The 23376-nt window shown below is 30.2% G+C and overlaps 3 protein-coding genes and 1 long non-coding RNA gene across 4 annotated transcripts; 2 read left to right on the top strand and 2 right to left on the bottom strand.

Annotated features, from left to right (window-relative positions):
• The first annotated feature begins 1086 nt into the window (after nucleotides 1-1086).
• On the top strand, nucleotides 1087-2993 carry LOC123196291 (protein ASPARTIC PROTEASE IN GUARD CELL 1-like). The gene has a single exon (XM_044610259.1). The coding sequence runs from the start codon at nucleotides 1421-1423 to the stop codon at nucleotides 2888-2890; it is 1470 nt and encodes a 489-aa protein (XP_044466194.1). The 5' UTR covers nucleotides 1087-1420; the 3' UTR covers nucleotides 2891-2993.
• A 4538-nt stretch (nucleotides 2994-7531) lies between these two features.
• Nucleotides 7532-9269, top strand: LOC123196290 (protein ASPARTIC PROTEASE IN GUARD CELL 1-like). Its single transcript, XM_044610258.1, has one exon. It carries the CDS (start codon nucleotides 7591-7593, stop codon nucleotides 9019-9021), a length of 1431 nt encoding a protein of 476 aa, XP_044466193.1. The 5' UTR covers nucleotides 7532-7590; the 3' UTR covers nucleotides 9022-9269.
• A 4360-nt stretch (nucleotides 9270-13629) lies between these two features.
• LOC123196289 lies at nucleotides 13630-14620 on the bottom strand. Its single transcript, XR_006497680.1, has 3 exons — nucleotides 14338-14620; nucleotides 14196-14254; nucleotides 13630-14121 (listed from the first exon to the last, which is right to left on the bottom strand). It is a non-coding gene; the product is annotated as an uncharacterized LOC123196289 (long non-coding RNA).
• Nucleotides 14621-20795: 6175 nt separating this feature from the next.
• Nucleotides 20796-23352, bottom strand: LOC123196688 (peptidyl-tRNA hydrolase, mitochondrial-like). Its single transcript, XM_044610765.1, has 8 exons — nucleotides 22891-23352; nucleotides 22644-22728; nucleotides 22079-22146; nucleotides 21918-21968; nucleotides 21759-21832; nucleotides 21435-21493; nucleotides 21277-21353; nucleotides 20796-21191 (listed from the first exon to the last, which is right to left on the bottom strand). The coding sequence occupies exons 1-8, from the start codon at nucleotides 23188-23190 to the stop codon at nucleotides 21081-21083; spliced, it is 825 nt and encodes a 274-aa protein (XP_044466700.1). The 5' UTR covers nucleotides 23191-23352; the 3' UTR covers nucleotides 20796-21080.
• Between the last annotated feature and the right edge of the window lie 24 nt (nucleotides 23353-23376).

The following is a 23376-nucleotide window of genomic DNA, read 5'->3' as shown; positions in this document are numbered from 1 at the left end:
ATCTAGTGTATAGTATTATTAAAAAATTATTAACGAGATGAATAATATTATAGATATAATAAATAATATTGTTGAAGGGATAAACTATATCACTAGAAAGACAAACAAGTTAAACTCAAATCAAGTTATGAAGTTGGAGTTCAATCTTAAGTTTGGGTCGTTCTATTGGATTTTCTTATGTGGGCATACATTGATTATGTTTTTATTTAATTAAAAGAAAACCCGATAGATATGTAGTCCATAATCAATTTATTATGTATTATGTTATCATATTGTGAATGTTATTAGACTTTATATTGTGCATTTAATTTGAATGAGAAGTGTGGGTTGATGTAGTTTATTAGGCTTTTAGTGGGAGGTATACTAAACTTATTATAAAAACATGTTAGGTCCTCTTTCCGAAACATATAAGTAATATACGTGCCCATCCAAGTTATCACATTTTGTTAGTGTCATTAGAAAGGAAAACCTACTTCATTAGATCGATAATCAATCCAATGAACTATTGAATCAGATCACTTAATTAAATTTGTCTAGAGTTTTTATATTTTTAATATTATACACCCTTTATTTGTAAAAATGTGATTTAACTGACTAATTATATGAATATTATATACGAATTTTTATAATTAATCTTATACGTTTAAACTAAACGGTAGGTTTGAGTCAAACTAATTCAAATCAAATTTATCCTAATTAAAATATAACAATTGAGAGAGAGTTATGAAATAAAACTATATATACTGTTTATATATAATAATTTTTTTAAATAATAAAATTATGTAAATCTAATTTTACATATTTAATTAAATAATTAAATAATATGTATACAGTAAAGAGGTGAATTTGAATTACCCACCAAATAATACTCGACGACGCAAGCTATGTTACAGAGAGATGAAGACAAATTTTAAGATAATTGTTTGTGATCATGAAATTTAAGAAGTTCTTGTTTGTTGTGAATATAAGTAAATAAATAGAAATTGAAGAGAAAACTAAATATAATTAGAGGTGAGGAAACGGAAGCTTAAAGGCTTTAAAGATGAAAGAAGGGAGCAAGAAGTTCCATTAAAATGGAGGGATCTGCATCACAATACAAAGGAGAGGGCTGGTATTTATAAGCATTTTCCGCCACCCAAAGCAGATCGCTTCATGGGTGGGGAAAACTTTCTTAACATTGTGGGTACCGCCCAATTTAATATGATTGGTAGAAAGTCACCGTTCTTATAACATTGTTGACAATTTTAGTTCAGTTCAGACTATGAAGCTTCTTCTTGTTTTTCATCTGTCTGCCAACGAGCAGTTTGACGTTAGCAGGCAAGAGTAGCTTTCTCTCTTATCGCATTTTCCTCTACCTCTCTTTTTTAGGCTTTTAAATAAACCCTACTGTCACAGCCTCCTTCCCACTACCAACACAACAATGGCTGTAACTACCACCTTCTTTCTCTTCACTCTCCTCTTCTCTTTCCCCCTCACTTTCTCCCTTACCCTTCCCACCACTACTTCACCTCTAGATGTCTCCTCCGCAATTAAACGCACACTTGACATCCTTAATGTTAATTATTCACGCGTACAGCTTCAGCCATTTGGTCAAGAAACCATGCAAAAATCCTTTCTCAATCGCTCTTCCTGTTCGTTTTCTTTCGCTCTTCATTCTATAGAAATTCTCAATAAAACCCAATACAAGGACTACAAAACCCTGCTCGATTCTCGACTTGACCGGGATTTGGCCCGAGTTAACTCCCTGGTTTCCAAACTTCAGCGTGCTCTCGACAAAGAGAAGGTGAAACATTCTGATGCTGATAATGAGATGCTCACTCAGGGTGACGAATTATCGGCTCCACTAGTGTCTGGCGAGAGCCAAGGGAGCGGCGAGTACTTCGCTCGTATCGGAGTTGGATCACCGGCGGAGCAGTACTACATGGTGATCGACACTGGCAGTGATGTTAGCTGGATTCAATGTGAACCGTGTATTGACTGTTACGAACAATCCGACTCGATTTACGATCCATCCTCCTCGTCGTCTTATGAATCTGTTTCGTGTGATTCTCCTCAGTGTGAACAACTTGAAGTGTCAGCTTGCAGTAGAGACTCATGTATCTATGAAGTGACGTACGGTGACGGGTCTTTCACAGTGGGTAATCTCATGACCGAAACACTGTCGTTCGGGAAGAGTGGATACGTGGAAAATGTCATCATGGGATGTGGCCATGACAATGAAGGTTTATTTGCCGCAGCCGCAGGGTTGCTTGGCCTCGGCGGCGGCTCGCTCTCTCTCCCTGAACAACTCAAAGCGTCATCGTTTTCCTACTGTTTAGTGGATCGTGACTCAAACAACACGGGCACTTTCGAGTTCAACTCACCTTTGCCGAGAGACTCAGTCACAACTACTTTATCCAAAAGCAGCCAAACCGAAACTTTTTACTACGTCGGCCTCACCGGATTTGCTGTCGGTGGACAGTCGGTCCAAATCAATGAGTCGACTTTCGAACTCGACGAATACGGCGATGGCGGGATCATCGTCGATTGTGGGACCGCTGTATCTCGGATTGAAACTCAGGCTTATTACTCATTACGCGATGCTTTCCGGAGTCAAACGACCAACTTAAAATCCGCGCAGGGCTATGCGTTGTTCGACACGTGTTACAACTTCGCTGGTTTATCAAACGTAAAGGTCCCAACGGTGTCGTTTATATTTGATGGGCGCAAATATTTTGATCTACCCCCCGAGAATTATTTGACTCCGGTGGATTCGGATGGGACTTTTTGTTTTGCATTTGCTCCCACAAATTCGTCACCGCAGATTATAGGGAACATTCAACAACAGGGGACACGTGTCACTTTTGATTTGTCTAATGAACGGGTGGGATTCGCTTCCCCTAAATGTTAAGGCATATTAGGAGTAATTAATTATGTTTTTATCACGTAATTAACTGGAAACTTCTCTGTTTGTGTAAAATTAGGATACACGCTAATAAATGAGGTTAATTACATGTCCCCCTCTAAGTTCGATGACATAACAAAGGCGAATAATTGTATTTTTAAACTGAAAAGACGAGGAATTTAGTTAGAATAAACATTGGGTGGGAATGTTACTTTTTGAAATTTCATAGGGGGGCTGAAATTACTTTTTTAAATTTCAAAGGAAAAATTGCAATTAGTAAAACCCTTCACTGATCTTTAGCTTTTAAAACATGCGTAAAAAACCATTCAATAATACAAGACATAACATCGAGTTTGTTGGTAGGTAATGGTTAAATTGTTTATTTTATTTTACTGGGATTGATGAAGAAAGAGATCTTTTTGATACCGGATAAACGTTGACTTATCCAAGGGAAAATCTAATCTAATTAGTCATACGGCTGTTAATAATATATTTAAAATAATTTTATATAATTAATTATTAAATATAAATTATAAATTATTTTAATATAAAAATAAATTTAATTGGATGATACATATGTTTAATATCAATAAATAACATATTACAGTTAAACCGAATTGTTACCTTATCTGATCTAAATTTTAAAACCGTTTCCTTAGGTCTTTAGAAAAATTTAAGGCAGAAATATATTATTAAACTGGAATAATAAATATGTTGCATATTTATGAAAAGATATTGAAGAGAAATACAGATGGTGCTTCAAGTTGGGCTTATTCAATAAGCTTCCCATAAATTCAAACGGGTGAATTTTAGGCCCAACAAAAAGGTTTAACATACGCAATTGCACTTTATCGGTCTAATCGATATTTATTTTTAGGGCAAAGCACTATTTTCAACCCAAGTTTTAGTTTATGCTCCAAAGCATACTTATGGTTGTTAAAAAATTCAAATATTCACGTATGGACTAACCCCTGTTAAATTTTTTTATTAGATAAAAGAATAAAATCTTTATTTTACCTATAAACTTTAAAAAATTATAATAATTTTTTTTTTCTTAGTTTAGAAAACTAATATATTTTCCTTTAAGATTAAGTTTTAAAAAATGACATTTTATCTCTTTCAAATTTCTTGATGATTTTCTGGTGAACAACGACCACTCTCCCCCTCCAGACGATAGTTCTATCTCCAGCGTCTTCTCTCCATTTGAATCTCTCTCCCTTTTACATGATTTCATATGGATTCAAAGAATTTGAATCCAAATGAATTATCATTGTCTAGACAATGATAACGTGTCTAGACCAAGGATAGACGCCTTAGATGACGAATCCCTGGTTTGGACACTTCGTTGTCATCTATATAATGATGAAGGGTTTCGTTTGAATTCAAATAATCAAAAGAAAATCTAATCAAAGGAAGAGGGCTTCAAACAAAGAAGAGGCATAGGACAAAGAGCCATCGTCAAGAGGGGAGAGAGTGATAGTCATTTGCCAAGAAATTTGAAAGGCGAGAAATTGTTACCTTTCAAAACTTAATTTTAAAGAGAAAATATTAGTTTTCTAAATTAAAAGGAATATTATAAATTTTTAAAATTTGAGAAAAAATGATGATTTTATCATTCATTTTAATAGAAGTTTACTTATGAGTATATATTTGAGTTTTTTAATTATCATTGGTATGTTTTTGAAATCTAGCTTAAACTTGGGTGGGAAATGGTCCTTTGCCCTTATTTTTTGCCCTTTTTTGGCTCAATTCTAAATAATTAAGTCATATTTTCAAATAAAATATCACTTCTATAAAAAGTTGACTTCCATACCTTATATCTGAACACTTAAAATTTTAAGAAACGCCACGTAAATCACATAATATGTCATTGCTCATAATAATCATAAATATATATAAAAAATATTAATTGTATACTATCTTTTCATTTTCTACCCCTAAAACAAAAAAAAGTTAATTCCAAAATTAAATCAGTTAAAATAAATCTCCATTAGTATTTCGTTCTCCACGGCTTTCTCTCTAAGTTTTGGTTGAAGTTGGATTGACTTCTAATAAAGTTTCAAACAAGACAAAGAAATCACTTGTCTTGAATTAAAACTGTTTGTTCAAAACTAACTTATAACGGGTTAATTTTGGTTTTAGATATAGTGGAACCTATCAATATCTATTTCGGTTCTGATTCTATACTCTTAAAAATCACAACCCATCCGTCAATCAATCCAAACTGTCTATCTGGACAATATGCTTTTAAGATTAGCTTGATGAGTTAGATCTCTATTAAGTATCATTTCATTTTTCTTCTAGCGTTTCTCCTTACTTTCTTCATGGTCATTATTTTTTCATTTTTTCCTTTCTTGGTCTCTACCATTCCAGATATTGAATGACATTACTGGAAATTTAGATGCCAAATTAAGAAGATTGTAGTGGAGCTATATGAAACTTCACAAGAAATATTTCAAATGGGTATGCTTTTTTAATCTTGCGCTGCATTCAAAATTTTAACTTAAACAAACAAAATAGCACAGTCAAGCATTTGTTGGATTGTTATGCATGCCAAGCAGACATTGCCATAGAGACCTCAAATAATTAAATGGTTCAGTTTTTGGTCAGTCTCTGTGGAATATCTTGTTTTGTGAAAAAAAAAAAACAAATGGAAAATATGGATAAGAATCAAATCCAAACCAGTAATTTACTTTGTTTGGTTCTGGTTCTCGTTTTGGGTTCTTATTTTTTAATAGGGTATTCGAATCCACTCATATTTAATTCTTGATAAAAATTGTCACTTAAAAGATTTTCTAACGCATTCCACATTTGGTGAATGTTTCAATATTATACTCTTCCAATCTTTTCATTAAATTGAGCTCGTCCATTATCCAATCATAACCTAAATTAGATTAAGCCTAAATCGATCTAAAGTAAAAATTATTTAAGAAAAAAAGAAAAACAAAAAGGAAAAACTTAGCTAGAGAAACTTTGACTAACTTATTAAAATAAAAAGGTCAAAAGACTTGTTCCCACCTAAAAGATGGTGAAATCCTAAAGTTTTATTCACTAACTTTCAAAAACCTAAACATTTATCTATGAATTAAATTTTGTTAAAAATCTCAGTTAAGATTAAAAGTAAAATTATTATTTAACAAACTACAATTTCATCACATTTTTTCCCTCAATTTTAAAATCTCACATACACCTCCCAAAATTTTCTTCAAAGTTTGAAAAATGATAAATTTTCTTTTAAAGTTTTCTCTCTTTCTCTTTAGTGATCAATTTATTTTCGATCGTCGGTCAACCTTCTCTCTTTTTTCTCTGTTGACGCTCCTCCTTCTTTTCTTCATATTTGTCGAGATAGAGATGAAGTCTAACGAAGAAAGGGAAGAAGGAAAAGTGTTGACAAAGAAAAAAGAGGAAAAATTGGTTGATGATTGAGAAGAAATCGGTTATTGGAGAAAAAGAAAGAAAATCTTAGAGAAAAAATTGTTACTTTTTAAATTTTGAATAAAGTAAATATTAAATTTTTAAAATTAAAAAGAAAAAAAAAAGATAAAAGTTTAGCTATAAAGTTAAAATTCTTAATTAAAATTAAGAGTAAAAGCAAAGAGTAAGACTTTAGTTTTCACTGTACTAGAGGTTGGAACTACTCTTTTAGCCAAATAAAGATAAAAATTGAATACAGGACGCTGACCGAACATGAGTCATGAGATAACACGGCTTGTTGGTGAACTAGCCTCCACTTGGCCCATGACTGGGCAAGGTTGGCCGACTTATCTCATGTAGAGCCAAATTCACATCAAATCAAACTTCTTAAATTCAATTTGATTTGAAAAAAGTCTTGCCTCATTAAGCAAGTTCATTTTGGCCTGAGTTTGAAAAAACTGGGTTTAAATTCAGTTAAAATAAAATAAAATTCGAATTAAATTCTATTATAAATTATAACAAATTTAAAATTAATCAAAATCACTTTATTTTAATACGTATTAACCAATTAAGTATTTTTTAACTCACAAATTTGATAAATTTAGTAACTTTTAAGTTTAAATTCAAATACAAATTAAAGTTTAATAGATAAAAAAAATATCTTAATTGAACTCGTTTAAATTAAATTTATTTTAAATCAAAATAAATTTAATTAAAATCTTTTTTTACTCCCGTGTAAATAAAAATAAACAATAACATGTAAAATAGATTAGATAAAATTTGTTTAGATTTAGGGGTTTTGTTTTTTTCCCTAACAAATTTGTCATCCTCAGCTAACAAAGTAAAAAATATCAATTTTTATTTATAACCTATAATTATTTTTTCTTAAGAGAGAAGATTAAATTAGATTTTAGGATTAAATTCCGAAAATTAATGGGACTGTTGGGCTATCACGACATAGTGTTGAATTCTGTTTCTGGCTTTTAATGCTCTGAAACTACTTCCTTTATTGCCTACTGCTCCCTTTTCTGTTCCTCCGATTTGAAAAAAAAAATGACACTTCGATCCAACAAGACCTAAAAATATCATTATCATCCGTATTAAAATCTTAAAAACCCTTTGTCCGAACCTTTTCAGGTTTAATAATTAAACTAAAAATACAATCTCCAAACTCTGGGAATGAAAATGTTATTTTACATGTAACTGATCCCTTTAAATAAACTGAAACCCCACTCCGTTGAACATTCATAATTCTCTCCTCTCTGCTCCAGCTACTTCTCTCTTCTACAAAAATGGCTTCAAGAAAAGTCTTACTTCTCTTCGCTTTTACTCTTCTTCTTTCTTCCTCCGCTGTTGTCTCTCGTACAGTCTCATCAGAATTCACAACATCCGTCCTCAACGTCTCCTTTGTTCTTCAACAAGCACTCGACATCCTCTCCATTGAACCACTAGAACAAGAATTTGTTTCCCTCTCCGCAATCAATTCTTCTTCTTCTTCTTCGTTTTCACTGCCGCTTCTCTCACGTGACACCATCTTCAAAACCCAGATGAAAGACTACGTGGCACTACTAAACTCTCGACTAGCTCGCGACTCAGCTCGAGTCAACTCTCTGAGAAGTAAGCTTAGCCTCGCTCTCAATCAGATCCTCCCCGAGGATTTGTCCACTCCCGTCGTGTCCGGGCTTAGCCAAGGCAGCGGCGAGTACTTCTCTCGGATCGGTGTCGGGACTCCGCCCAAACAGTACTACATGACCATCGACACTGGCAGTGACGTTAACTGGATTCAGTGTCAACCTTGTTCATTTTCTAGATGTTACCAGCAGTCCGACCCGATTTATAACCCGAAATTGTCGTCGTCTTACCGTTCTCTCGGTTGTAACACCCAACAGTGTGCAGCTCTCGACAGGGCCGGGTGTAGCGGAACCACGTGCCAATATCAAGTGTCGTACGGTGACGGCTCTTACACTGTCGGCGATTTTGTGACCGAAACGCTGTCGTTTGGAAACAGCGGGACCGTACCAAATGTGGCTATCGGTTGTGGCCATAACAATCAGGGGTTATTCGCCGGAGCCGCTGGTTTAATTGGACTCGGTGGTGGCAAGATCTCACTCACTAGACAGGTTAAAGCGAAGTCGTTTTCTTACTGTTTGGTTGATCGTGACTCGGCCGATTCAGGTAGTCTAGAGTTCAACTCGGCCTTTCCCTCTGACTCAGTCCTAGCTCCGTTACTCAAAAACCCAAAACTTGATACATTTTATTACGTCGGGCTCATCGGTTTCAGCGTCGGAGGTAAGCCGGTTCAAATACCACCGTCGGTTTTCGCATTGGGCAGCTCAGGCAACGGTGGAGTGATTGTCGACTGTGGGACCGCCATATCTCGGTTACCGACTCAGGCTTATGTTGCACTCCGTGACTCGTTCCGTAAATACGCGGGCAACTTAAAATCCACTAGTGGCTTTGCTTTGTTCGACACGTGTTACGATTTTTCTGGTTTATCTACCGTCAGTGTCCCAACGGTGTCGTTTCTCTTCTCCGGTGGAAAATCTTTGAATTTACCGGCCAAAAATTACCTTGTTCCAGTGGATTCGATGGGGACCTTCTGTTTCGCATTTGCCCCAACGAGGTCGTCTCTGTCCATTATAGGCAACGTACAGCAGCAGCGGACACGTGTCAGCTACGACTTGGTCAATAATCGTGTTGGATTCGCTCCTAGCAAATGTTAAAGTGGTTTGAAACTTTTAAGTGAATAATTATAAATTTACCGTAATTGGTAAAGTGAATGTCAGAAAAACCGTTGGATGGGATGTTTTACCGTACTTTTAATGCAGGATAATGAAATGTGATAAGTAGCTCTCATAGGTGGATGACAGTGGGATCCACCTAAACGCTCTATGGCATGTATGGTAAATAAAAAGAAGTTGAATGGCAAAGCAATCATATCAATATTAATAAATTGTCTATTTATCTGTTATTTTGACATTAATTTTATTAATAATTAATTTATATTAATTTTTTAAATTTAGGAGAGTTTTTTTTTTTATTATCATAATTTAAAGAATATTTTCCAAGTTTGAATACGTGGAAGTGGTATGCCACGTGTTGGCCTTGTGTAATGTGACTGTTTGTCTCGTGACAATAACGGAGATATTTTTAATTGGTGGAATAAAACAGGCAAGATGCGGAGGGTCCACCGTGACGGTGATAGTGACTTGGTCGTATTAGAACTCGTGACAGTACTGTAAATTCTTCCTACCTGGTCCCTGATTTTCGGCAATTATTTCTTTTTTTAATTATGGTTGACTTGATTAAGACTACACAAAGCTTCGAGTCTGATGTGTTCGGAAATTGTAAGGTCGGGTTCCCCTAATTATTGACTTGAAGTGGGCTTAAAAAATTATAATTAAATTTTATAGTATTTATATTAATAAATTAAATTTTATTAATATTTTAAAATTTTAAGAGATTTATTAATATTACACTTTAATTAAATTATGAATTTATTAAGTTAAGCAATGAGAAATTTGAACTCAATTTGATAATAATCAAATAAAGTGAATGGCTTTTAAAGTTTGAATAAACATGAGAGGTTTTGTTTCTCCCAAGAAAGTCATAAAGGTCAAGGTTAAATATCTTTAATCCCTATAATAGTAAGAATGGCCAATAATGTTAAAGTTGAAAGTTTTATAGGGTTTTTGTGTTATTATTGGTATTTGAAGGGGGTTTTATGAAATCTGAGAACACTATTAGGGGTTTAAAAATTATTCCGTTTTAATTTTTTCTCCGACAATGGAAAAGAGAACTAAGGCCAATATATTTTCTATCATAAAATTAAAGTGTAAAAAAATGATTTTTTAATCAAAAATTCTGTCCGTATTAATTAAATAAATAAATTCAAAACACAATAATCAAATTTCACTAATTTTGCTAATTTTTAGTTGTACAGAAATTAATCGCTTTCGCTGAAGAGTTAATTGGGTTGGTTTGTAGCTGGAGACGTCTTGGAAGGGTTAGTCAAAAGAGAACACAGTGTTCATTTTTAGCCACAAAAAATTAAAATAAATTTTTATGCCGGTGGATATTACGAATGTTTAATTGAATGGTGTGGAAAACAGGAATTATAGCTTTATGTCTTATTCAATGTGTGAACATGATTTAAAAGTTGTCATTATTTATATTTTTAATTGATTAGTGGGGAACATGTGACGCTCATGTTGTCAGTAATCTCGAATATAGATAATTTATTATAGGCTAAAGTTTTAGTCTCAGAAAAAAAAAGAAAATTTTAAAGATTTGAAAGAGAAAGGAAGAGAAGGAGGAAGACACCTTTCAAAGTTGCGATTAAAAGTGAGATGCGAGCTTTCAAAATCAAAGAGGAAGAATAAGATATAATTATATAATTATATATTTTTTAATACTATTGATAAAATAATGATTTTATTTTTTTATAAATAAAATTTTTAACAAAAGTTAAAAAGTTAATTTATGAATGAATATTTAAAATTTTCAACTGTTGTAAATATATCTTTAAATTTGCACTAAAACTTGAGGGGAAAATAGTCATTTGGTCTTTATTATAATCCCGTATCTAGAGCATTTAATATAAAAGATTAAGTACTAGAAACAAATCATGTGTGGTTATGGGAATTACATCAACTAAGTTTCCAATTACTAGTCTAATCCTAATAGTTCATGTCATTATTTTGTGTTTTCGATTAAAAACTTTCAACTCAACTCCGATCCAAATAAGAAATATATTAAAATCTTTCAACTTTAATCAAATTTAAACTATGTTTGAGTTGACTTGATACAATTCAAATTAATCTGAAATTATCTACAATTTCCATTACTTTAAGAGTTTTTAGCGTTTCAATGTCTTCTTGAATTAGCCCAATATATTATTTACAAAACGTACAATATAATATTTATCTTGTTTATAAATAGATTAAAAAATTACATACTATGACATTTTAAAAACACAATAATAATTTTAATACCCAAAATTTGTCTCCATACCCAAAGATAATAAAAATTATCAATAAAAAAATAAAGATTAATTGTCATAAGTATAACTATATAAAGATACAATTATATACATTATATCATAGTTAGTAAATACCTGAATAGAGAAAAAAAATAATACAATAATTATATAGGTATAATACAGTAAATAATAAAAAATATTTTTATAAAAAAAAGATCATAAAATTCGAATACAGAACGTGTATATATAGGTTTAATATGACACATTATCAATAATATGTTTTTAAAAATACAGTAATATCAAATAAAATTTTAACACTTTTCATAGGTTTTCTGATTAATAATTCCATACTGTCATAAAAAATTATTAGAAAAGATTAGAAATTTAAATGACAAAATATTTAGTTTTTTGTTTTATGTAGTTACGACAATATGATAATTAATTAAAAATATAATAAATATCTTTATACTTTAAAAAATTCATAAAAAATGAAAAACATAAAAAACAATAAAAATACACATTTAACATAATAAATATATAAAATATACGTTTAATATATTTTAATATCAAAAATTTGAAACAATATATTTAAAATATGAATTAAATAAAAATACAGGTGCTGTTACTAACTTAGCATTATATAAGGATTTTAATTTTAATTTATTAAAATGATACATTATTTTTTGTACATGCTTATTGTCGTGGAAAGACAAAAGGTGAAGTAGATGTAGCATTGAAAATTTAATTCGGGCAACGGTGAGTTAGATTTATAATAAATTTGGTAGGTTAGCAGTTACCTTTTTTGAAGTCCACCTATTATTTTTGAAGGAAGACATCATTTTCACATTCATTTGCCTTCAATCAGGGCAAAATCTTGGAATGCTTTTTTCCCTTTTCTCGCTTGTTATGCTTCAATCTTTGTTATCCCACTTAAAAATAATTGCTATAATTTCAGTCTACCTTCACATATGTAATTTTGTACTTAAAAAGAACTATATAATATAGTCTTGTCATAATGATGATTGCATTTGGTTTATATTACTAAAAATAAAATATATATATAATTTAAAAGATTATAAATTATGAAAAAATTATTTTACTTAAATATTATTAATATATTAAAATAAATGGAACCGTAACAAAGCAAAAGTTGGAGATTGGATGGGAGAGGACAATAAGAAAACTAACATTAAATCAGAGAGTTGGCGGTTGAACAAGAATGTAACGTTTTTCATCCTTTCGTCTTGATTGGCATTAACAACTTTTCTTCTAGATTAAAGTTGACAACTTCCCAACTCATATTTGGCTACTTTTAATCTTGTATGAGCCATCTTTTATATCCGAACAGAATTGATCACATCTTTTGTTTTGATGGTGACTTATTTTTTTTTCATTGAAATATATTGACCGTGGAGATGATGGCGGAAGGGTAATTTTAAATAGGGGTTTAGGGATACTCGTAATTTTAAACGCTTTAGTTAAAAAAATTTTATGCCCAAGGGTAAAATTATGACAAAAATTAAAATTATCTTATTAATTTTTTAATACCTAAGATTGAACATCGAAATTTTTTATTATCTGATTAACCAAACAAGTTAGCGCAAACCAAACCACGTATCAGATAGTAATGAATTATTATTGTTCTAATTAGATGAAACTTTTATAAAGTTGAAGCATGATGAAAGTTTGATATCAATCAATACTTGCTAAAGCACAGGCCTCTAATGCATCTTTTAGAAGAAAATAAGTGATTAATTATTGAACCCATTCACTAATCCGGATTGGAAACCATACTTTATTTTGATGCTTTTGGAAACGATAAAAAGGGTTATGGAGTACGCATGTGATAAGTAGAGGTGGTCAATTCCTGTATATTAATAAAATTTGAATAATAATATATATCTATATATTTTAAATATATAATTTAAATATATAGATAATATATCATTAAATAATTAAATATTATTTTATTTTTAATTTAAAATTATTTAATTATAAAATAATATATTATTTATGTAATTAAATTATATAAAAAGAAAACTACACAGATAGTTTTATTGTTAAAATGTGATGATCGGAAGATTTTCATCTAGAATATTTCCCACAAGAAAACAGAATAGCTACTGTATACATGTGATAACTAGAGGTCAATTTCCATGGAAAATAAAAATAAAATTAAGTACTATTATCAAATTTTTAAACAAAATAAATTAAATAAAAGAAATAAGAAGAGTTAATTAGGGATCTTTATCAAGCATCGCCACTGAAGTATGGGTTGATTAAGAAATATAAAATTTTACAATTTTACATTAAAAAAAATTGAATAATTCTTTAATATTCAGTGGTACAATGAAGCTAAAAATCATTCAAAATGGGACACAAAGCCATCATCAATGTTCTTCCAATGAAGCCGATAATGATTCAAATGAGAAGGCCGATTTCTAATTGGATTTCTGTAAAACAGAATAAAATTCTTCATGCAAAGTGAAACTTTTCAGCAACCCACTGTAATTAACCCTTTCTAATTGGAAGTAGGAATGTTCAAAATGGAAAAATGAGTGAACCAAGCCGAAGTTATAGTCCGAGAAAAATTCAAAAAATTGGATATTGATTCAATTCAGTTTTCGAATAATTTTAAACACCCCTAATTACAAGTTAATTTCCTGTCATGCTTGTGGGTGTGGTTTTGCTCCGATAGCAGTGGCGGTGATGGGGAAGGTTGATGCCGCTAATGCTGTTGATCGGAATTCCCAGAAGAATGACGAGCTGATTTCGACAGTAATCCTCCAAACATTCAACCACAATCTTGGAGGTGGAGGTCAACTTTACCAGCCAATTCAATCTGAAAAGAAACATTCATAAATAATTAAATTGGCCTTATCAATCAAAAGAGTTAATATCATTCATGCAACTAACCATTTTCATTTTCTTCCCTCTGACCTCCGTTAGTGCGCTGCTTCAGTTTCATCTTCAACCTGTGGTATCATAACAGTAAATCAAATACATATTTTACCCAATACATTTACACAAATAAGAAATCAATAGAGAGATCACGTACCTGGGAATGGCTTCCATTAGTGGGTTCGAAAAATCTGGTGAGCTACTAATCCGATTAACGTATAATTTAAAATATTTCTATCAGTGGGAATAATTCTTGAAATCGATGCGTTTTTGGCTTTTAGAATACTGCACTTGTGTTTCACAACAGATATGGATTTTGATGGAAAATATGAAGTGAATTCAATCACATAATCCATCTAAACTTTTCTTAGATTTCCTTATGAATTTTCTAAAGTTTTATAGGAAAAAAGCAAGAGAAAAAATATGAAACTGTGAAAGAGATTTTGGATTTCAGAGGAGGTGGTGAGAGTTAAGGTAGAGTGAGGACGTATTTATCGTAACTTAAGGAAATCCAACGTCAGTAATGCAGAATCTGATACAAAAGCCATTAGATTTTGTTGCCAAATTTGTTTCCAAGATAAAAACATGAGTAAGTTACATTTTCCCACCCAAGGTATGGCCGTAAAACCTTTTACACCTCTAATGTGAATAAATAACACTTTTTACCCAAAATCAAAGTTAGTTAATGAAAAAATAATATTAGAAAGTGAAACTACCATTTTATCTCTATTATTCTTTTTTCAAAATTATTATGTAACCAAAAATTCAAAAAAAAACCCAAAAAGAATGGTTGATATGGGCTAAAAGTTTCTAGAGTCATACCATAGAAATACTTATTTACTGCGAATGAATTCGATGTACTTATCCCTATGAGTACCTGTAATTTAAAAAAAATTTAATTAGTTTTTCTTTATTATTTCTCTTGAATATCACTTAACACATTTCAAAATTATCTATTGTTTCTTTTCTTTCTCACTTACTATCGGCTAACAAACTAACCTTTGGAACTTAAGAGGAAAAATCTTAGAGATTAATCACGAAAGCTTTAAAAGGAGACAAATGGTATTTAGACTTCTAATATAAAAATCTATTGAAGACAACTATACATTAACTTTATCATCTAATGGGGAATGTATCGGTGAAAACAAAAAGAAAAATAAAAGACTTGGATTGAAGATTTGTCACAAGATGGAGACTCTATCCAAGAAAAAATTGTTTACATGGATGTTTTATTCACGAAAAAATAATAAGAGTATTAGATCAAAATAATGAGAAATTAATAAAGGAGGAAAAGTATGAGAGAAAGATTGACGATAAATGAAATTTTTTTTTTTTAATATGAATTAAACATTTCTAGAGAGAGCATCGAAGCTTTAGAATATGAAAAGAAATAAAAAGATGAGTTTCTTATAAAATAACATTGATCTAATTACGACTATCTTTTGAAACGTTTATACCCATAGGATCAAATAAGTGTGCATATTTTAATCTGTATAGGGCGACTAGTTTTTGCTCTTACTCGCCTTGTCCGTTTGCCATGTATGTTAACCTTTTCATGAAAATATATTAGGCAAATATATATATTCTTAATAAACACATACTTTTGTACTATCATGTAATTTATTATATATTTTATAGAGCAATACTATATATACTTATTTTAGATATATAATTGTATACACATTTATATGTGTCATCACATGATTGAGTGATATTTTATCCTAAATTCAAAATCACTCAATTATGTGATGATATTTATAAGTGTGTATATATTTGTGTATTTAAAAGGGTACATATAATTTTATTGATATTTTATGTGTATCTATTACAAATACATTAAAAGGTTTTAAATACGAAAAAAGGTTGTCGCTACTTGTTATTAAAGTTTCCCAATTAAAGATTAACGAAGGGAATAAAAATCGTATTATTAATATGTATAGTGACAAATATAAGTTTTGCCATTAAAAGATAATAATAACGATAAATATTTTTATTATTATTTTAATATTTGAGTCGTTAAAAATAATAGTAGTGAATAATCTTCTTATGATTCTAATAATATTTGCCAGTCACAAAGCTTACATTATCAACAATAAATATTTTCATCATTATAACTATATTTATTGGTTATTAAACGTAATCTCAATAATAAATATTACTATTGTTAAAACTATAATTACTAGTCATTAAGAATTGTAACAACAATAGTTATTCCCCTTATCAAAATGTATTCATTAGTCATTAAAAATTGTAATAATGATAAATTTTCTAGTCATTATTGTTATATTTATTTATCATTAAAAGATTAATAAAGTCCTTTTTTATAACGAGGAATCTCACTCGAGTCGAACTCTTCTTTCATGATTGAACTGATCATATTGAGTAGGTTGAACCCTGAATATCAAGCATTAAGTAAATAAAAAATTTAATCTTGAAATGTCGTTGAAAGAAATTTTAACTCATGTCCTATTATATATTGTACCCCCTTCTTTGCCACGCAAACAATAGAAATTTTGCATATATTCCCGTCTATTATTTACTTTCTTTAGTGAATCCCATTTAGCAAAAGAGTATGAAAGTTATTTTGTATATATTTTTTATTTTTATTTTCCCTCTTATTCTTTTGATTTTCCTTTTCCCCTTTATTCTTTTTATTTTCCCACTTAGAAATCTATTTTCAATTTTTAAAAGTTTGAAAGTGAACTATAATTTTTAAAAATATTGGTAGTGTTAATAAAATTTTTAAGGGTTTTTTGAAATGTAGAAAAAGTTTGGGAGTATTTTCTTAATTTTTAAATTTTTAATATTTTTTTTAATAGTTTAAAAAATGACCATTACATCTTAAAAAACTTAACAAATTGCAATATTCTATAGTTGGTTAGAGATTTATAGTTTTCATGAGCCTATTTCATTTCTTTCTTTTCAGATTTTGTTACCAAATATAAATTTTATTCTAAATTTGTCTCATAGATTTCCTTTTTTTAATTCAGATTTTGTTACCTAACATGAATTTTATTCTAGATTTTGTCTTTTTTATTCAGATTTTGTTACCTAATATGAATTTTATTCTAGATTTTGTTTTTTTATTCAGATTTTGTTACCAAATATTAATTTTATTCTAAATTAGGTTTGTTTCTTAATATGCAGATTTTGTTACCAAAATTGAATTTTATTCTAAATTAGTTTCCTAATATGCTGATTTTGTGTGGTAAGATAATTTTTTGTAAGATTTTTTTTTTTATCAATTTAAAAAACAAATTAATGTTGCTAAAAATATTATAATAAAACAACTATTTTTCCATTATATAAGTAAATTTATAAAACTTATAAGATATCAATAAAACATCTGACTTTGGTCAATTTGTCTATAATATAACAATAATACTTTAGGCATCAACAAGCAGCATAAATGCGAGTATAAATATTAACATATTATATTATAATTAAGTAATTTTAAATTATAAATAAAATAATACTCAATTCTATGATAACACATTAATATTTAATATATTTTTGTATTTATTACTAATATTATATATATATATATATATATATATATATATATATATATATATTATTTTTTATAATATAATTAATCAATTAAAAATAAGTTTTTTTTAATTAACTGGAGAATCTTGTCTGTGTTAGGTACCTAGGTAAACCCTAAGGAATAGGGTAAATTAGGTTTTTACAAGTGTAATAGAAATTTGAACCCAAACTTTCTTTATAAAAGTTTTAATATTTTACTAGATTTTTTAATTTTTTTTTTTCAAATTAGAACCAGGTATATAGGGTAATTATATAAAATTAAAATTAAGTACTATTTTCTATCAATATTTGTTTTTACGAAAAAATAAAATAAAAAAGAAGAGCTAATTTAGGATCTTTATCAAGCATCGCCAGAAATATAAAATTTGACAACTTTACATATTAAAAAAAAAAATTCTTTATCATTCAGTGGTACAATGAATCAAAAAATAATTCAAAATGGGACACGAAGCCATCATCAATGTTCTTCCGATGAAGCCGAAAATTATACAAATGGGAAGGTCGATTTCTAGCAGGGTTTTATGTACAGCGGATCAAATTCTTCGTGTAAGTGAAACTTTTCAAAACCCTAGTGGTGGTTATGTACGCGAGCGATTAACCCTTTCTTAGTAGAAGACAATGTTGCTGCAGTGGTGGTAGCCGTCGGAGTTCGGAGGCATATGGAATGATTGGAATTCCCAGAAGAATGATGACCTGATTTCAGCAGTAATCTTCCAAGCATTCAACGACAATCTTGGAGGTGGAGGTCAGCTTTATCAGCCAATTCAAACTAAAAAGAAACATTCATAAATAATTAAATTGGCTTTATCATTATTTTTTGATCTCTAAATTTAACAATAACAAGAGTTAACGACATGCAGGCAACTAACCATTTTCATTTTTTTCCCCTCTGACCTTCATTACTGCGCTGCTTCAGTTTCATCTTCAACCTGTGGTATCATAATAGTAAATCAATACATATTTTATCCAATACATTTAAACAAATAAGAAATCAATAGAGAGATCATGTACCTGGATACGGCTTCCATTAGTGGGTTCAAAAAATCTGGCGAGTTACTAATCTGATTAACGTATAATTTAAAAATTTTTCTATCAGTGGGAATAATTCTTGAAATCGATGGGTTTTTGGCTTTTAAAATACTGCACTTGTGATTCGCAACAAATATGTATTTTGATGGAAAATATGAAGTCAATGCAATCACATGATCCATCTAAACTTTTCTTAGATTTCCTAAAGAATTTTCTAAAGTTTTATAGGAAAAAATTTGAAACTCTGAAAGAGATTTTGGATTTCAGAGGAGGTGGTGAGAGTTAAGGTAGAGTGAGGACGTATTTATAGTAACTTAAGGAAATCCAACGTCATTAATGCAGAATCTGGTACAAAAACTAGTAGATTTTGTTTCCAAGAAAAAAATCAGTTAATCTCTGTTCCCACCCAAGGTTTGGCCTTAAAACCATTTACGCCCCTAATGTGAATAAATAACACTTTTCCATCTAAAATTAATCTACGATGATGAAAAAGTAATATCAAGAAATGAAACTACCATTTTATCCCTATTATTCATTTTTCAAAATCATCGTATAACCAAAAACTTAAAAAACTTCAATTAAACCCTTTAAATATCAAAACTTAAATATATTTTTCCCTTTACTCTCCTCCCCTTCATCTTCTCTTTTTATACAAAGAGGCGTCAATGAGCTGTAATTGTATGTTTGGAGGGTATTATTTTTGAAAATATTCCAGGTGTTAATGACAATTTTAAGGGTTTTTTAGAAATTTGAAAAAGTTTGTGGCTCTTTTGAAAATTCTAAATTTCAATATGTCTCTTTTTAGTTAAAAAAAAGAAGATAATTACACCCCTTCAAAATTAAACAAAATACAACAAATTATAGATATAAATATCATATAACAAAAAATTATAACGATAATATAATTTTTAAAATACGCAAGGATGATATGATAATTTCAAATAGAGTATTGTTTTTTTTCTTTCACAACGTACTTTAAGATTACCTTCTTTTCTTATCAGTTGTCTGTTAACAAGCCAACATTTGTAAAGATGAAACATCTTTACAAGATTAATCAAAAAAGCTCTAGAGTGAGAGTAGCGGTAGTCGAACTTCTAATATAAAGATCTATTAAGGACAATTACATATTAACTTTATTATCTATTAGGGAATGCATCGATGAAAATAAAGAAAATAAAAAAATGAATTAAAGATTTATTATAAATATTAAATCAAGTAAGATGAAGAATAAAAAAAGGAAAAGTATGAGAAAAGACTTACGAAGAATTGAAAGAGAAAAATATATTAAATACAAATTCGACATTTTCAGAGAAAGAGTCTAAGTTTTAGAATATGAAAAGAAATGAAGAGATTAGTTTCTTTTAAAATAACTTGGATCTAATTATGGTTACCAATGGAAACGCATATACCCACAAAATTAGATAAGTGTGCATATTTTTACTTGTATATAGGGCGATTGGTTTTTTACTCGTACTCGCTTTGTCCAATTGCCACATCTATTAATTTTTTTATGAAAACATTTATTAAAAATATATATTTTTAATAACCATTTATTTTTGTATTATTATGTAATTTATTATATTATTTGATAAATATTTATTACAAATATATTAAAGAGTTTTAATTTCAAAAAGTTTCCTCAATTAAAAAATATTAATGTTGGAAAGAATTTTACTATATATAAAGAGGTGGCATAAGTTTTATTCTATAAAAATCGTAATAACGATAAATATTTTTGTTGATATATTATTGTTTATGGTCATTAAAAATATTAACAGTAATTAATCTTTTTGTTATTATAATAATATTTACCAATTATTGAACTTTTACTATCATCAATAAATATGAATTTTGATGGAAAATATGAAGTCAACTAAATCACATTATCCATCTAAATTTTTCTTAGATTTCCTTTGAATTTTCTGAAGTTTTATGGTGAACACCAAGAGAAAAAACATATTACTCAAAAAGAGATTATGAAATTCAGAAGAGATAATGGCAGTAATACTTTAGTAAAGGAAATCAACCACATTTCTCTATTCAACAAAAAATTTATATATGGAGAAAGAAATTTATGAATACATAAATATATCCCATAAAGCATGAGGACAAAACAATATTACAAATTGAAACCAGGTCATGCTATGATGATACAGAAGGATCAAAACACAGAAATATATATGGACCTTGGGCACTGTTTCATAATTGTTGCTTGTTGCCTATTTTTACTTTAACAAAGAATGAATGTTCAAAACTCCAATTAATTAATTGACTTCCAAATATCAGAAGGCTTTTCTTTCAGAATCAATGAATGTTGCTTAACTAAGTTAGTTTTATGGATTTGGCACCGTTGACAAATTGCGCGCTTTTATCGAATCCTTCAAGCAAAAGAATGCGGATTGCTTCAACACAACGTTGAAATATAAAATCCAACTGAAAGGCATTTAGGCGAGCAATTAGGCACCACCATCCAATCACAAAATTCTATTTCAAGTATGTTTGCAAATCTGGTTCATACCTCTTCACATTCTTGTTGATTGAAAGGCCCAAGAACATAATTAACAGTATCCATTTTTCCAGGTGGCCGTCCAATCCCTAAGAAAAAGTGCCATAAATTCAATTAATAACTTATGGAAAGAGTGTTTAGATATAATTCCAGAGCTCCAAAAATCCTACCGATTCTTAAACGTGGAAAATCCCGGTTCCCTTTGAAGTGATCAATAATATTCCTCATCCTGCAAAGGGTTGATCATACAACATCCCAAACTCAGATCAGGAAATAAATTTCTAATGAAAGAACCACTTTGACACAATTTGTGCAAAATTTCCAGCATTTTCAATGGTCTATCATTAATATGATACTCCTTTAAACAAAAAAAGTTTTAAGACCAAAAACACATCTCAGAAATTTCTGCCCAACTGCTTTAAGATCTTAGTTGAATGAAGATGCCAATTGATTTGAACAGAAAATTACTGGAATATTGAGGGGGAAATTAATACCCATTCTGTCCTCCATGACCACCTTTTGGCAACAGACGCAATTTGGAAAAAGGCAAGTCCAAGTCGTCAAATATCTGTAGAACAAAATTATAGGCTTCAAGTTGTAGAGAAAGGTAGTGTGCAGTAGCAATCAGCCCAATCAGAGAAAGATTATTTTACCACAAGTACTTGCTTCAACGGAATCTTATAATATGAGACAATTGCTCCAACCTTGAAAGAAACCAAAATCAATCACTCATTTCCAATACTAAGAAAGCATAAACCTAAGCACAAGTCTGAAAACTAATTATCAAAACATTTTTCCAGACAAGCTTACTTACAGACTCACCACTTGAATTCACAAATGTTTGCGGTTTGGCAAGCATTACAGGAACATTTCCAATAAAACCTGGAAAAAAGAAACCAAAACTATCAAGATCAGTGTATTTACAATTTCCGAACACAAGTATGATTGTCTGTGTGCATCAGCAAAATTTTAAAGGGAGAATCCAAAGTTCTAACAACATCTCATGGAGACATTTTGTAGTGCTCACATGTATGAAGCCAACCATAAAGCACCGATTGTAGAAAACTCATGTACACATGTTATTCTTTCCAAAATTTAAAATCAATTCCTTCCATTAAAGTGAGACTAGTTCCCTTTAACTCTACCATCTTAGCTATTCCCATATATTTCAGGCGACATGTTTTCTAATGCTATTTTAAAGTTAGTAATTCAAATGTACGAAGTTTCTAATATAATCTTCCCCCGTTCTTGTTTATATCATCTCCATGAGTTAAAGCCGATGCATCAAAATCTTTAATGCAAACTTTTTACAGAATTTGAGACATAAAAACCAACATCTACTACAGCATAAACAATTGATAAAGCAACGAATTAAGAACCTTTTCCAAGAAGGGCTCTAAAGTTAACAGAGCTCATATAAATTCCTTCAGCATCAGCTAATGCATCTATCATCTCAAACCCCACCTGTTCAAAATCACACCATCCAGTTTTATCACACAGTTTCATAAAGAAAAGCAAAAGATTTCAACAACCTCCTTAAAACGTATCAAAATAGCAAAGCCCCATCAACAAAAAACGAAAACCCAGGAAGCTGAATAAAAGTTAACAGAGAAACAATTAAGTTACATTGTGGCGAGTGCCGTTGTATTCCTTTCCTGGGTTACCGAGCCCAACAATGAGCCAGGGGTGCTGCTGCTGCTGATTTTGCTTTGGTGTCTCAGGTAAATCCGGAGAGTAGTCGCTGGTACTTGAAAAGAAGTTTCTGATTGAGGAAGAAGATGCAGAGGTGGATTTTGAAGAGAATAGAGACATAAAAATTTTAGGTTTCAAAGAAAATGAAGGAGAAAATGAGAAAGAATGGCGGCGGTATGGGAAACAGAGGTTGTACACTAAGGTTGTGTGAGAATGCCCGAATGCCAATTCCATAGTTTACTGTTTCCTTCTGCCTGTTTTTATTTCGGGGTTTTGGATAGACTTCCAAAGGAAAAGGGGAAGCAGGGAATGAATGCAGGTTTCTTCACGAGGAAAGAGCTTTGAGTTATTTAATCAAGGATTCCAACTTAGATGAGCTCAAATATGGGTTGGGTAGAGTTTGATTTGAATTTATTATAT

Source organism: Mangifera indica, chromosome 14 (genome assembly GCF_011075055.1).
Source record: "Mangifera indica cultivar Alphonso chromosome 14, CATAS_Mindica_2.1, whole genome shotgun sequence".
In the NCBI taxonomy this organism is placed as follows: Eukaryota; Viridiplantae; Streptophyta; class Magnoliopsida; order Sapindales; family Anacardiaceae; genus Mangifera; species Mangifera indica.
The sequence above is the reverse complement of the archived record's forward strand: the minus strand, read 5'-3'. Positions and strand labels throughout refer to the sequence as shown.